This window comes from Trichosurus vulpecula, chromosome 5, assembly GCF_011100635.1.
Source record: "Trichosurus vulpecula isolate mTriVul1 chromosome 5, mTriVul1.pri, whole genome shotgun sequence".
NCBI classification, from domain to species: Eukaryota; Metazoa; Chordata; class Mammalia; order Diprotodontia; family Phalangeridae; genus Trichosurus; species Trichosurus vulpecula.
The window spans coordinates 154,881,765-154,898,419 of NC_050577.1; the positions used below are offsets into that span (position 1 = coordinate 154,881,765).

Consider the following 16,655-nt stretch of genomic DNA (forward strand, 5'->3'; position numbering starts at 1 on the left):
GAATTCAGATTTTCATTTAGGAAGAAGTTTGGGGGTCATTAAAAGTACAATACAAAGTCTCTAAGGTAATCTAGTCTGTTCTCTTCCTCCTGTTTAGTTTTGGCCCTTTTTTCATTGTCCGGCTGCAGTGTCTATTCAAGGTATGGGTACTGATCTACCACTTCTATAGCCCCTCTATTAAATGGTATAAGATAGTTTGGACAATATACATTCAACCATTTGATTTTGCCAGGGTGAACAGCTAGCTGAAACTCTTTAAAGCAATTAAAGATCTCATTTAGGAACTTCTGCAGTATTCTAGGGTTTGACACAATCACCACAATATCATCTGTAAACTGGAATATCAAAAGAACTTTGCTATCTTCCATTTGAACTCTGTTCTAGACAGCTATCATGAAAGTGGTAAACATATGCATCTCCATATAATGGTTTGCTAATACTAATAACCAGAAGATTACTGAAGAAAGTTATTTCTATTTTCATGTATTTCATTACATTCTGTAGATATTAACACATGCACTGAGAAGACTTTAAGAGAACTTTAATTAGGAAATTCATCCTGCCAAAACAATTTTTTTCACTCAACAAATAATAATTTCAGTAACATTTTGTATGTTCTATGCTTCTCAATCATGCCACAATAAAGGTATATACACCATTATAAAATTGTTTGCCAAAACCTCCATGCCCCCTTATCATACTTTCCTCAAGAACACTTTAAGATTTAGCAAAAGAAAAGGGAAGAGAGATACAAGATGAAAACCTGAAGGGAGGGGAGGATCAAATGAAATATATGTGTGTAAGAATGTATATGCATGTGTGTATGTATGTATATAAGCATAGAGGACATAATGGCAAGTTTGTAAGCAATAAGGAGAGAGCTAATGAACAAGGCGTTTTAAAACAGGGAATGATTAGGGATACTTAAAGGACAAGTTTCCAGAGGACATAGGAAGAAATGACATCAAGGACAAAGGCAGATGAGTGGTATTTCCAAAGAGACAACTTACCTTTGAAATCTAGAACTGATTCTATGTCCTCGGATCCTAAGAATCTTGATAGATTCATGATGAATATGCCAAGAATCTTATTTGACTCATTTATGTTTTCAGTTTTACTTCCTTTTGGGAAAATAAATTCAACTTGTTTGCTCATGACTATAAAGACATACTTACTATAACTACCTCTTTCAATATTTAAAACACACATACACACATTTTTGTTCTGCAATTCTAGAATTTGGTAAACAATTTTTGTCCTTTATTTCTTACTCTTAGTCATTTTATAAAGTCAATATTTCCCTTCTTCCTGACCACCTCTCCAGCTAAAGAATCTTAATTTGTTTTAGGCTAACCTCAAATGAAGGATCTTCTATCCCTTGACCCTTTGGTCAATTTGTGCTATTCTACACACAAGACCATGTACCCAGAACAAATACAATCCAATAATGATGATGTTCACAAACATTCATAACTAATCTAAAATAGATTTGAATATGCTATAATGTTGACCAGGGATTGGAAATGTAGGTGATGTATAAATAAAACTCCATGATTGACTTTGGATTTATGGGATACAGATACAACTCCTAAACAATTTCATGTTAAAGAATACTGATCAGCATAATTCATGTTTTCTTGTAAAGTACAAATTATTGTTATAAAATTATAATTTATATGTTATATGAAAAAAAAACATTTCCCCATATCATTTCTAATTTTGAAAAGTCTTGCATCTGCTATGACTTTAGGTTTTGTGATAGCAAATAAATGAGCCCCTTCTTAAAATGAGATTATGAAGTGTAGAAGATCACCACAGGTCCATAATAAAACTAGCTGGCAAAAGAAATGGAAAGCATACAAGAAAGTTAGGGAAGTGTGTATTCATTTCCTTTGCTCTCATGTGGAGATGTCTACCAGCTTGTAATAATGAAGTTTTGTTTTGTTTTATTTTGTTTTTTGATTAACACAATTCTTAGCTCTTTTCAACCATAGGATGGATTGGGAAGAGTCAAGGATCAATTCTCTAAATCAATTTCTCTCCCACTGTTTGTATGAATAAGAAATGTCACTTTAAGTACCCTTTTTTTCTCTCAGTGGAATCAACATTATTTGCTGAAGATTAAATTGAATCTGCCTAAATAATTTCAATTTAAGGAAAAATCCTGGGCACAACTGATAACTTTTGACTTCATAAACTACAAAATTAATGTAGAATTTGATAGTTCTCCATAAATTAAACATAATGAAACATTAAAACATCATCTAGTGATTTGATTAAATGCCTACTAGATGCCTGACAGTCTGCTAATATTATCTATACTTCTCTAATCAGTGGGGCTTTCATGGTAAAAGAAATATTCCATCTGTAGGGGAAATCTAATAAAATAGTTAGTATGCAGAGTGAGTGACATAAACATATAATGATCTGGTCAAATTGGTGAATAAATATATTTTTTCTAATATATTTCAAAGAAATCTAATCCAGTAATCAAGAAACCCATCTATAAATGGCAATTCTTAAATAATGAATGAGAGCTAACTGACTCAACTAATACTTCCAACCAAGTAAAAGATATTTTTCTAAAGCCTGCACTTTCAGTTCTGGTCTTAGTGAATCCTGATGAAGGTCAAGTTGAGAGTCATATATAATTATTAGATTTATAATTAGTAACTTATTACTCATTTCGTTAGTTGTTGTTCGGTCATGTTAAATCCTATTCCACTATTCATGACCCCATTTCGAGTTTTCTTGGCATAGATACTAGAGTTATTTGTCTTTTACTTCTCCAGCTCATTTTACAGATGAGGAAACTAAGGCAAACAGGGTTAAGTGACTTGCTCAGGGTCACACAGCTAGTAAGTATCTGAGGCCAGATTTGAACTCAAGAAGATGAGTCTTCCTGACTCCAAGCCAGCACTCTATCCATTGCACCACCTAATTGTCCTTCTTAGTAGTTAGGTGGTCTTAGAGGAGACATCAAAGTTGATAGATATATGATCCAATAGACCTAAGTTCTCTTTCTAGTTACACAGATCCCATCCTATCCATGCCTTCTCACCCAGTGCAATTCTTTTCCCCATCCTCCAATGAATCTTCCACTAGTGGTTCACTCAGTATTCTGGGGTCTTCCTCTTTATCTCTTGATGTTGCATGGCTACCAGTGGGGCATGAGGGCCATTCATTGGTTATCTGTTATCACTGCCTCATGAACAGCCCAGTTTATTTTCCTATCAAACAGCTCTTGATGACATCTTTATGGTGATTCCCCTGTATAATTCTAAATAGGTAATATGTTGTAACCTATTTTTCTCTACAGAACACCTGTCATTCCCTTTTCAGTGACCCTAAACATCAGGTAACTAAATTACAGCCTGAATATGATGTTATCTAGTCTATCTACATCAAATGAGACAATATATGTAAAGCAGTCTGCAAACACAAATACTTTATAAATCTTAACTATCATCATCATCATCATCATCATTATTACCCCGGAAAAGTTTTAATTTTATCTGACAAATCATGAAGAAATACATAGAATCTCTGTAGACTAAATGCTTGGTCAGTCAGTGTTATGTACCCACTGTGTGTCAGAATCTGTGCTAAGTGCTAGGGATACAAAAGCAAGTAAAAGACAGTTCCTGCCTTGAAAGATCTAACAATTTAATATGATACAAAATAAGTGAACAAATATGTAAAAACAAACTATATATAGGATAAATAAGAAATAATAGAGGGAAGGCACTAGAATTAAGAAGGATTAGGGAAGGCTTCCTTTAGAAGATGAGATTTTTAGCTGCGATTTGAAGGAAGCCAGGAAAACCAGGAGGCAAAGATGAGAAGGGAAAATATTCCAGTTATGAGATACAGGAAGAGAAAATGTCTGGAACCAAGAGACGGAGTATCTCATTCTTGGAACAGCAAGGAAGCCAGTGTCATTGGATTGAAGAATGTGTGGAGTGTGTAAGGTTTAAGAAGACTGAAAAGATGTTGGGGGAAGAAACAAAGTTTTGAAGGGCTTTGAATAGAGGATTTTGTATTTTATCCATTAGGTGATAGGGAAACACTGGAGTTTATTGAGTAGAGAGTAACAGAGCTGGTCCATTGCTTTAGGAAAATCACTTTAGCAGCTATATGGAAAGTGGACTGGAGTAAAGAGAGATTTGTTGAAGGCAGACCCACCAGCAGGCTATTGCAATAGTCCATGTGTGAAGTGATGATGAAAGTTTGCAGCAGGATACGGACAATATCAGAGAAAAGAAAGGGGAATATTCGAGAGATGTTGCAAAGTTGAAATCAATAGTCCTTGGCAACAGTTCAGATATGGGGGCAGGAGGTTGTGATGGATTGTAATTCATATCACAGAGCAGGGGATTGACTTGTGATGCCCTGTCATGGAATGTTCATAGTGCTGAGCCTGTCACCCTGGAAACTGCTAGAGAGACATATGCCTTGGCCAGTTAATAAACACATGTGACCCAAGTCTTCTGGTCTGTCCTCATATACCTTTGTATCACTCCCTCTCTCCATGATGAGGGACTGAATGAAAGGGAATGGCTAATAAGCAACAAAATCTGCTCACTCAGTAGACTTTCAAAGGAGAGAGACATCTCACTCTCATTTTCTTCTTCCTCTCTTCTGAATTTGCGGCTTGGGATGAGGGGCAACTCACTCAATGTTCATGTCTTTTGTCCATCCAACATACATGGCTTATTTTCTAATTGATGGTCATCATTTCCTCCAAGAAATTATAGAGCAGCAGTGGAGAGAACCTTTCAGAGGGCAGCAAGGACCCACTGAACAATCCAGGAACTCCTAAACTCCACCATTAGGCTTGGAAAAACTACCTTTTGTGATTTCTGTTTAGTAACTCATGCTTAGAGAAATACACATAAGACAGAGAAGTCTGTTAGAATGATGAGAACCAGGTTCAGACTCACCTAAGTAAACATGTGGACTTATTGCCATGTGTGAACAGCCACTATAGCTCTTAAACTTGCAAGATGGAAGAAATTCTACTCTCTCACAAGAATTCTAAGGAAAAGCTGCTAGTGTCCTATGACATAAATTCAAAAGAGAGGAAAAAGAGAAAGAATGCAGAAGGTATCTGTCCCTTTAAATATACCTGTACATAACCAATGTTCCAAAAAGTCTTAGTGCAGTTTTTAGCTTAAATCACTTAAAACTGCACTAAGACTTTTGAGACACAATATATATCACATATTCAAGAATATATATACATATGTTTATATATGTATGTGTATATATATATATATTTTTTTTTTCTTTCTAAGTTGGGAGACTTAGGTATGGCATAGTGAATGGGAGTGCTGGATTTTGAGTTAAGACAACCTGGGTTTGAATCTTGCTTCAGACATTTACTCTGTGACTCTGGGCATGTCCTTAAAAATGTAAGCTTCCTCACCCTTTAAATGATTACATCTACCTTTGGCGATTGCTGTCAGTACCTGTAAAGTACTTTACAAACCTGAAAACACTCGATAAACATTATCATCATTAGGGATAGCTACTAGACTGATCATCTCATTGGTACAAGGTAATCCCAAGAGAAAATGCTCTATATCAGGGCTGTCCAAAATACGGCCCGCAGGTGGCAAGTGGCCTGTAGTGCAATTTTATGTGCCCCACCTGTAGGTTTTAATTTTCATGAGTGAAAACATAAAGTAATAATTTGCATGGAATGCATATTAGATTTTTTAATTCCATCACTAATAAATAATCTCGTTGATGTTAATTTTCTTTGGTGTTTTTCAACTGATTTTTGGGATGCTTTCTGTCTGTATGATGCAGACTAGTTAGTATGCACCTACCTTTATACTGTTGTGTTGTTGCTTTGTTGTTTTGTTTCCTTTCGCGCTTCACGTCTTCGCCTGTCATACTGATGACGCGCATTCCTCCACTTTCTATTATTGTACTATATTTTTTATTCTGGGTGCGACCTTCGATTAATTATTTTATTTTAATGCGGCCCTAAGATAACCTAAGGTTGGACAGCCCTGCTCTGTATCAATGGAGGATGTCACCTTCTCTGCAACTTAGAGTCTTGAAAAGATGCCTAGAATTCTGAGAGATTGTGACTTAGCTAGAGTCACGAAGATAATATGTATCAGGACTGGGATTTGAATCCATTCTTCCTAACCTCCTGACTAGCTCCCTAGACCATGCTTACTTCCAGCTATTATTGTTAAATATTTGCATACAACTATTAAATAATAGCTATTGTTATTAATTTTTTTAAACTTTATTTCACAACTTTTTTGGCATCACTGTGGTCTGCAGATTAGGGATCAAAAGAATAAACCATTTCTGCCATGATTCCACTTTGGATCAAAGAAATCTTAAGAGACTGCTCATGAAATCAGGGTTCCTTGCAACACAACTTAAAACATGACTGAATTTGATTATCTCTTGGGCCCTTCTGTTCAATGTTTTTGTAATTCTGTACAGTATTCTTCCATTATGCTTCATGAACTGGGAAAGAGCCAATTCCTTCAATAATAAAACAGACTTTTCTATTTGCAACTAACAGTAATTTCTTTTGTGTGAAATATTTTAAAGTGAAAGCATTCATTCAAAGTGTCATTCCTTAGGGTAGGGTCTATGGTGTAATGAAAATATCTCACTATATTGAAGAAAATATCCCACCACATTTGAAATGCCTAACATTGAAATGATAACAAAACAATAAACATCCACCCTTTCATTATTTCAAAGCTGCACTGACAAGGATTTAATCTGAGGCAGAAATTCTTCAAGGATCTTGGCTTTGGGCTAGACGGCTCTTACCTCTGCTAAGGAGATCACAATCCACTTGCAAAGTATAAGAAAGGCTATGAGAGTTGCCATGGATAGAGAAGTCACCAATTTGAAGCTGATATGGTGATGAAACTCTTGGAACTTAAGTAGCCTGGTCCTCTGATAACTGACATAACAGTTCATCACTAAACCCATTCTCGATAAGCTTTTCCAGCTTGGTGAGGTAATACTAGTTAAATTCCTAAGAAGTATTCCTAGATTCACTAATGAAATCATAATCAGCGGAACACAATGTAAAATCTATTTACGCATATACATAAGCATTCCTGAAGGGTTAGACTAAGTAATTGGGAATCCAAAAAACTAGTAAACTGATAATGCTCCAATGCTGGTAGAGAGTTGCTTAAGGAAAATTAATATCAGCAATGTCAACTAACTATGAACTAATTCGCAAATACATACGTGTATGTATACATATATAGATATACCTGTGTCTATATGTATATGCACATATGTATATGTACATATACAGATATGTACACATACATGTGCATATACATATGTGTATGCATATACACACATGTGTATACATGTATTCTATGCATATGTGGGTATGCATATATATGTACACACACCCATACACAGGCAAAATTTATGTGTCAACTGGTACCTAATATGACAATTTTGTCCCTTTTAGATGTGGATAAACTGAAGCCAAATGACTTGAAGTAATTGGTTTCAAGCCACACAATGGGTCAAGGTGGGATCCATCTGAGGTTAGAATCCAATGTTCTAATTCTTTTCCCACAACATTCAAAAATTGCTCAACAATCAATATGCAAACCCAGTCATTTTGTTCTTTTTGAATATAGATCTGGACAACCTGGGAATATACTAAATGATGAGATGCTGCTCTGGTAAATTGGATTAATTCATATTTTAACATTTCTGTGTTACAAATTTTTACAAAAAAGTACATGATTAGAAATCAAGTCTGAAGGTGATAATAATGATAAAAAAAACTAGCACCTACATATTGCTTTATAGTTTCCAAAGAATTTCACACATACTAACTCATTCACAACAACCCTATGAAGTAGTTATTACTATTATCCCTCTTTAGTTTACTAAAACATTTAAATAATTTGCTCACTGTTATATAACTAATAAGCACCTGAGGCAAGATACAAACTCAGGTCTTCCTGACTGCAAGTCCAGAAGTCTGCCCCCGAGCCATCTAGCTGCCTTTATTAGCCATTGAATAAAGATGTAAACTATGAATGAAACATAGAATATCAACCACTTTGAGACACTAAATCTAATTTCAAGTTGCCCAATAGATCTGGGGGAAAGAGTATTGGATTTACAATCGGACATAAGGAAACAAAATACTGGCCCAGTTATTTATTTCCTGTGTACTCACGCAACTCATTTAACCCTTTTATGTCTAGGCTTCTTTATTTGTAAAAATGAAGTGGTTGGAACAAATGATTTCCCAAGCCTCTGTCAGTTCTAGATCCCGTGACTTAGGAAATTTCCAGAAATAACTGACACTGTTGAATAGGCTGTCCAGTAGGATTATCACGAGAATTAGAACATAACTCCTGGTACTTTCAGTAAGACAATGGTCGTGACGATAATGGTAGCTAGCATTTATATAGTGCCTACTACATGCCCAGCACTGTGCTATGAGCTTTATAATTATTTTCTCATTTGATCCTCTCAAAAATGCTGCTAGGTAGGTGCTACTATTTCTCCCTTCTACAAATGCAGAAACTGAGATAAACAGTGGTTAATAGACTTACTCAGGACCACAGAGGTAAGAAGTGTCTGAGGCCACATTGGAACTCTGGTCTTCCTAGCCTAGGCCCAGTACTCTATGTACCTGTCCCATTATTAATATTATATAGTCTATGTTATATATTATATCATATGTTACTAATAATTTTATTCCTATAATAGCTCTGAGGTAAGTGTTATTATTATGCCGATTTTACAGATAAGGACATTGAGACTAAAAAAGGTTGGTTCATACAGACAGCAAGAATCTGAAGCTAGATTCAAACCAAGTTTTTCCTGGCTATTTTTTCTAATATTTCCTTCATTAGCTTAGCCACGTCAGACTATGAATAAGGCACTTAACATTCCTGAACCTTGTTTCTTTATCTTGAAAATGAGGTTGATAATTACACTACTTACATCTCAATGATTGAAGATTCAGTGAGACATGTGTAACGTGTTTTATAATTGCAATACACTATAAAACATGAATTGCCATTATCATTGTTATCAATATAGTAATGGTGTTATTGCTGCTACTGATAATGATGATATGATTATGATGATGGTGGTGATGATGGTGATGATGATGATGATGATGATGATGATGATGATGATGATGGCAACGGTTGTAGGACCTTGCTTCAATTGCTTAACCTATCTGATCCTCGTTGGGGAACCTGTGGCCTAGAGGCCAAATGTGGCCTTCTAGGTCCTCAGGTATGGTCTTTGGACTGAGTTCAAGTTTTATAGAACAAATCCTTTTATTATGGGAATTTGTTCTGTGAAGTTTGGATTCAGTCAAAGGATCTAGAAGGACCTTGAGGACCTAGAAGACCACATGTGGCCTCAAGGCCACAGGTTCCCCACCCCTGCACTAGTCAGCAAGGCAAAAAGCAGTTATTAAGTACTTCCTATGTGATAGGCACTATGTTTCTAGTGTTTCCTGCTTCAGTTACCCTGTATTATAAGTGTGTATGTGTGTGTGTGTATGTGTGTGTGTGTGTGTGTGTGTGTGTGTGTGTGTGTGTGTGTGTGTGTATATATATATATATATATATATATATACACACAGAGACAGAGAGAGAGAGAGAGAGAGAGAGAGAGAGAGAGTGTTTTTTAAGTTTATGTTTCTCTAGTAGAGTGGAAGCTCCTTGAGGATAGGATATGTTTCGTTTTGTTTTTTGGGTTTTTTTTTTGCATCTTTATACCTAACACTTAGAATATTGCATTGTTCATTAAAAAAAATGCTTCTTGCCAGACTGGTAAATTAATTCAATCTCCTCCTGTGGGGCATATCTATTCATATTATCATAATGGATCATTTTTTGCTTCTCTTTAACATGAAAATTTTCTAAGTCTTTTGTTAGTTAAATATCCAATTCTAAATGACTGAATTCTCTAACAGCAAAAGTCTGTTATCTATATGGCACTAAACCATTCAGTGAACTCATTGAAAATCACCTAGTCAAACAGGTTGTTCACTATCTTGAAAGGAACAATATCCCCCTGAGGGGTGATTTGCTAAATGTGTTGTCTTTTTTTTGAAATTCCACTGCTCCTTTTTTCAAATTTGCATAGACATCAGCTAAGGGGAATTTAAAGCTTCATTTTTTTCTCCAATCAGTTTGAAGCCATGGTAATTATCTTGGTTGTTTTTATTTAGCCCAAGAACTGCTTGGACAGAACTTTTTAAACAATTATTTTCCATTTCTGTGAGGGGGAATCTTTGAAGTCACACTTGCAATATGGCACGATGGTCTGCATCTGAGTGGGATTTCATTAAAATATGTTTGTTCAGCTGTGTATAGAAGGGAGAAAAGGAGGCGTGTGCTTAAAAACTTTCATAAAGGAGTTAAGAAAAACATTTAATGAACAAAAAGAACTAATTAACTTAAACATATGCTTCATCTCAGTTTTGGGTAATAGCTTACTGTCCTTTTATGCATTCCAACTGTTAAAACTTCTACAATGGAGCTGATCATGTGAAAATAAATAAAAAGACCATTAAGGAATATTTGAGAATCTAAGGTAAATTATTTTTTCACTAACAATATTGTTTTCTTTCTAGGTACCATAATGAAAAGTGCCATTAGAATACTTGTAATAAATACACTGAAACCTCAATTAATGAATAAGGAATAGTTATCTTCTGATATTAAGCTTCATATGAACTTTAAATTGATTTAATTAGAAATCCAAGATACTTAATTTGACAATCATTTATCGTGTACTATTTATAAGGCACTGTGTTAGGCACAGAGGAATACAAAAATGAAAATCCACCTCTAGACTACTTGTAATGGAGGCTAAACCAGAAATGGATAGGGTCCAGTGAGAGTCAGCTTAATAGTTTTCCCTCTATTTTCTCTTCCCCTCTCACAACTCCCAGCATAAAAAGAATCAGTAATGATTATCTCCTAACATAGAAAATCAAGTGAATGGACAAGGTTAGAAAAGTAGCTCCTGGGTGTTTGCAATGGAGAATATCAAGAGCTATTGTAGGTATGGAAATCAATAGTGTTGGGTATGAGTGGAGAAGAGTAAATCATAGAAAGTGATGGTGATGAGAATATGTGATTAGATAATTGACAACATTTTTGTCTGTGATTATACTTTTAATTAGAAAAAATCAATTGGTTAAGGACCATCTCTTCCCCACTCCCAACCTTTATATCTCTCCTCTTCTCTCTCCCCCAATCCAGATTATTAATTTCTTAAGGACAAGATAGCCACACTCATAGTCACCCTCTGAATTTGCTCATGCTCTTATATATTTTTGCATGCCATTACATGGAAAAATCTCCTTGCACACAAAGTCTACTTAGACCCAGAGCTTTGCCATTCACATATGACATATATGGTGGAACTTTCTTGTCATCATTCCCAGAACGCTGCAGCCATTCTGTGGTAAGGGTACAGGGACCTAATGTCCTTTTTTTTCTGGATGGTAGCAATGATAGGATCACTCCCAGGTTTCCCACCTTCCTCACCTCCCACTCCAACCCCTCTGAAGGCTATTCCAGCTCTTTCCCTAAAAGGTTAAGGCTCAACAGCAATTTTTCAGGGGACTCTGGTTATGAAAGTCTCAAAAGGCCCTTCAAACTTAGAACTTGTCTTGAGACCTGGAGACTCATCATACCCCTTAGTGATCACAGGCATTTCCTTATGTAGACTAGTTGGGGCGGGAGGATGCAGAGGAAGGCTATTTACCCAAACTAATTGTTGCAGTATAACCTTGATGAATATCATTTCCAATGTAGCTAAGTAAAACTTCCCTTAGTTCTTGAATGCTGAGTGTTTCCTTTCCTTACAATACCAAAATTGTAAGGAAAAATTGTAATTAACTAACTCACTCACTAACAGGGAACCAGCATGAACCAAGACCACAACAGCTATATAGCCTAAGGGCCAGGTAGGGGGACTTCCCCAGCTACACTTGCTACCCTTACTTTTTATGTACCAATAACAAAAATACAAGGTCAAATTTATTGAATATATATTAGACAATATAAAAGATTACATTAGAGATACAAGGAAGGAGAGGGATGACTTCTAAATGGAAGGATGTAGGAAGATTTTATGAAGGAGGTAGCACCTGAACTGAATTTGTAGGAAGAAAAGTACTGCAACATTTCAAGCTGTGAGTACTTTTAGGCAGAAGCAATGTTTTGCAAAAATGTCTCTGAAGTTCAGAAGAGCAAAAAGCAAAATAAAAACAGTGAGCTATCTAACGTTCCTGAAACAGAATGCAAAAGAAATAATGACTAATAAGTTTGGTAAAAATCTTTTGGATTGAGATTGTGGAGAACCTTTATTACCAAGATTGAAAAAAAAAGAATTTTATACAGCATTTTGTTAAGTTGCTCCTCCAGGATTTTGTGGAGAAGCTTGATATAGTAAGGCCTATGAAATAGAAAGATTCAGTTGTCAGCGGAGTGAAGAATACGTGGGAAAAGTGAGAGTACATGCAGGGAGACCATGTGATAAGAGTATGAACTAAGGTGGTGGCAGTGGACATTGAAGGTTTCAGCAGTAGATAGGCAGGACTTGGTAACTGATTAGAGAGATGAGAATTGAGAAAGAAGAAAGAAGACTGTGAGATTTCTGACTATGTCACATCCCTACTTTTTAAAACAATGATGCTCTACTAGGAAAAAATGTAAAATACTAAAACCTAACATTTAAAATCCTTCCCAAACTATCTCCTAACTCCCTCTGCAATCTTGGCTCATATTATTTGCCGTCATGAGCGTTCCATAAGAAAATAGGCTTACTTATTGTTCCCTGTACACCAGAGGTGCCCAAACTTATTTGGCTCACCTGCCTGGATTTTTCCAGACCCCCAAGGGGCTGTATCACCCACTTGGAGAACCCATATTTACACAATCCTCCATCTCCCACCTCCATACTTTTGCACAAATCATCCTTCATAATTAGGATGTATTCCTTTTCCACCTCTTATTTATGTGATACCTAGCACTGATTCAAAAGTACAGCTGAAGAGAGGATTGGTGGAGTAGGTCAGAAAATTCCAAGCTCTCAAGATTTTCCCTCACAAACGAGTTAAAATACCACCTTAGAGCAAACAAAGTCTGGGTGCAGACAAAGAAGAGTAGGGGCACAACCAGGGTCTTCCTGGGACAATTTGAGAAGATCCGAAGAAAAATCCCAGGACAAGGTTTGGTCCCGTGAACAGTAAACACCTCCAGGTTAGGTTCCATTTTAATAATAAGTGGCTGCCTCGGCCCCAGCCACAGGAACTTTTCATCCCAGGAAAGTGAGGGGAGTTGGGTGTTTGAGCCCAAAGAGATTGAAGGAACCTCTGCTGACAAGGAACGCCAGACCCAGCTGTGCTGCCAAAAGAGTGGAGGTGAGAAGGAACAAGCACGCATCCAGTGAGTGCAGAAGCAGTGGGGAAGAAATCTCCTGGCTGTGGGCACTTACAGGAGGTCAGCGGTTTGGTTGGGTTCCAGGCTAAAGGGCAGAATTGAAGATCTGGGGCAAGAGGCACCATCATACCCTGGGACTAGAGGTGATTACAAAAATCAAGCTATTACCACAAAAAATACAGGCAAAGGAGAAAGAATCCAAACCATAGAAACCTATTGTGAGAATAGAGATGACAGGGGTTCATCTTCAGAGGAGGATATTGAAATAAAGAAACACCAAAAGAGAGACATCAAATGGTTACCTGCCCAAAAAGAATTTATAACAAATCTTAAAAAAGACCTTAAAAATCAAATGACAGAAATGGAGGAAAAACTAAAAAAATCTTGATACAATAATACAAGAAATGATTAAAGAAAATTGTCCTGAATCATTAGAACAAGGTGGGGAAGTAGAAATAGAAAGAATCCATCGATCAGCACTTAAAAAGAGTTCCTGTGAGGAAAACTCATAGGAATATCATAGGCAAATTCTGAAAGCCCCAGCTCAAGGATAAAATATTAAAAGCATCAAGATTAGAATGATTTAAATATGATGGTGCCACAATTAGAATTACAGAAGACCTAGCAGCAGAGACATTAAAGGAAGGACTGCAAATCTTGGAACACAATATATCGAACAGCAAAAGACCTGGGGCTCAGACCAAAAATATCATACCCTGAAAATTTAAGTATTATCTTGAATGAAAAAAAATGGATATTTGATAAACTTTCAGACTTTCAAAACTTTGTTTAAAAAAATCCTGAACTTAATAGAAGATTCAATATACAAGAACCAAGAGAAACATAAAGTACATACCAAAGACTGATTATAAGGGACTCATAAGGACAGACCATTTACCTTTTATATAATGTAAAATGTAAAATATATGTCTAAGATTCTTATTAATAATCGGTGAGCTCATAAGAAAGATTAGGGTAAACCTGACTATAATATGAATTTAAAAAGTAAAATCATTTAGAAACAGCTATAAAGCATAACTATTTTATACAAATGAGATGCAAGAGGAAGAAAGGCTACAGAAGAATTAGATGGGAGAGGAGGGCTAGTAGTTCTGGTAATGTATTTTCATTGGGAATGGGTTTAAGAGGGAACAATACATATATATTTAGAAAAATATAAAAGTCTTCTAAATTTAGAAGAAATAAAATGGTAGGGGCATAGAGAGGGGGGAGAGGACAAGAGGGGGAGTTTTAGAGGGGAGAATGAAGGAATAGGTAAAAGGGGGTATAGAAGGGTGTTTAGATTTATGGGAATGGGAGGATAGGGGAGGGATTCTTGGAGGTGGTAGGCAAGTAATAGGAGGGCAAAGGAGTTCATAGAAGTAAAGTTGAGGAATCACAGAGACAGGAAACAAGAGATATCCACAAATATAAAAACAAAGATCAGGAGTACAGCATGATTGGGAAAGTATATGTCTATATATGTATGTGTAAATGTAAATGTGTATGTATATATCTATAGCTATAGAGAAACATATCTAAAATTTATTGTAGCCTTCTGAGGGAAGAGCTGGGGGGAAGGAAAAACAGAACAAGGCAAATAACTGCACAGAAGAGAACAAAAGAAAACTCACAAGAAAGCCAAGATGGACAATTCTCAACACAACGTGTATTATTTATCATACATGCTTTCTTGAAATGAAAATTTGTTATATATTTTGAATTCTCTCTTACATTCTGCTATGCACATGACATGCTTTTTTTTTTCCTTCTTACTCTGTATTTAAGTTTCAGTATTTAAGTTTGATATGTTTTGTTTATTTTCTCTATTCTGTATTTGTGTTCTGGCCTTTGAGTTTAAAATAAATTTTTTTTAATAGTACAGCTGAGGTGCCGCTCCCTAGGGGACTCCTTTTCTAATGTTCCTCTTATTAGCACTCTCTCCCTCTTTTAATTACTTCATATCACTTTTTATATACTTTGTATTTACTTACTTGTGTACAGATTTTATGGTAACCCACCTTTCCGAAGAATGTTAGCTTCTCAAAGGCAAGAAATATACGTGTTTGTGTCTGTTGTGTGTGTGTGTGTATAAAGCTTTTACATCCCTTGCATCAAACACAGTATCTCGAACAGATTATACTTTTAGTAAATGCTTTGTGAATTAAAAAGAACAGGGGAAAATAGTGCTACTAGTATTGTTTGGTTTTTGTTTTTTTTAGCAGTATCTAGTTTATTTATGCCTGTGGAAAGGTAGATATCACAGCCCACACACCCCTCAGGAGTGGAGTGCCCGCCATTTATTCAAGGGGCCCCGGCTGGGGACGTACTTAACCCCAGAGCCATCAGGAATGAGTCGCTTCTCAGCTATCATAGCCTCAAATTCATCAGCATTGAACTTGGTGAAACCCCATTTCTTGGAGATGTGGATCTTCTGGCGGCCAGGGAACTTGAACTTGGCTCTCCGCAAAGCTTCAATCACATGTTCTTTATTCTGGACCTTGGTTCGAATCGACATGATAACTTGGCCAATGTGTACACGGGCTACAGTGCCCTGGGGCTTCCCAAAAGCTCCCCGCATGCCAGTCTGGAGCCTATCAGCCCCAGCACATGACAACATCTTGTTGATGCGGATGACATGAAATGGATGTAGCCGCACACGAATATGAAAGCCATCCTTGCCGCAACTCTTCACCATGTACTTGTTGGCACAGATCCGTGCGGCCTCTAAGGCTTCTGACGACAGTTGTTCATATTCATCCGATACCATGTGGCCACACAATGGAAATTCATCCACTTTCGCTTTCTTTCTACCCAGATCGAAGATTCGTATCTTGGCATCAGGAACTCCCCTGCAGAAACGGGACTTCGGGTACGGCTTATTTTTACAGTACCTATAACAGCGAGCGGGACGACGGCCCATGGCGCCGGCGCCAGCAGGGACTGTGTCTGCAAGGAGGAAAGAAGGGCTGGGGCCGAAGCACGAGGCTGGGTCGGAGCACCGGGGCAGGACCGAGGCACAGGAACTGAGTGAGAGACCGCACTACCACACGCACGACCGGACGCACTCACCTCGACGCTAATACTGTTTTACTTAAATCATCTAATGTTGTAGAGAAAAATCATTGTTTTAACCTATGTTAAAAATTGTTCTTATATGTTTAACCACAGTTTAAGTAGGCCCTCTCACAGAGACTCTGGTTA

General features: G+C 36.7%; 1 protein-coding gene across 2 annotated transcripts; it reads right to left on the reverse strand.

Annotated features, from left to right (window-relative positions):
* Window positions 1–15,729: 15,729 nt before the first annotated feature.
* On the reverse strand, window positions 15,730–16,374 carry LOC118851606 (60S ribosomal protein L10-like). 2 transcript variants are annotated; one of them, XM_036761112.1, is made up of 2 exons: window positions 16,266–16,374; window positions 15,730–16,184 (listed from the first exon to the last, which is right to left on the reverse strand). In XM_036761112.1, exons 1-2 carry the CDS (start codon window positions 16,372–16,374, stop codon window positions 15,730–15,732), a joined length of 564 nt encoding a protein of 187 aa, XP_036617007.1. The 2 variants fall into 2 exon arrangements, with proteins under 2 accessions (XP_036617007.1, XP_036617006.1); XM_036761111.1 differs by having other exon boundaries at window positions 15,730–16,374.
* Between the last annotated feature and the right edge of the window lie 281 nt (window positions 16,375–16,655).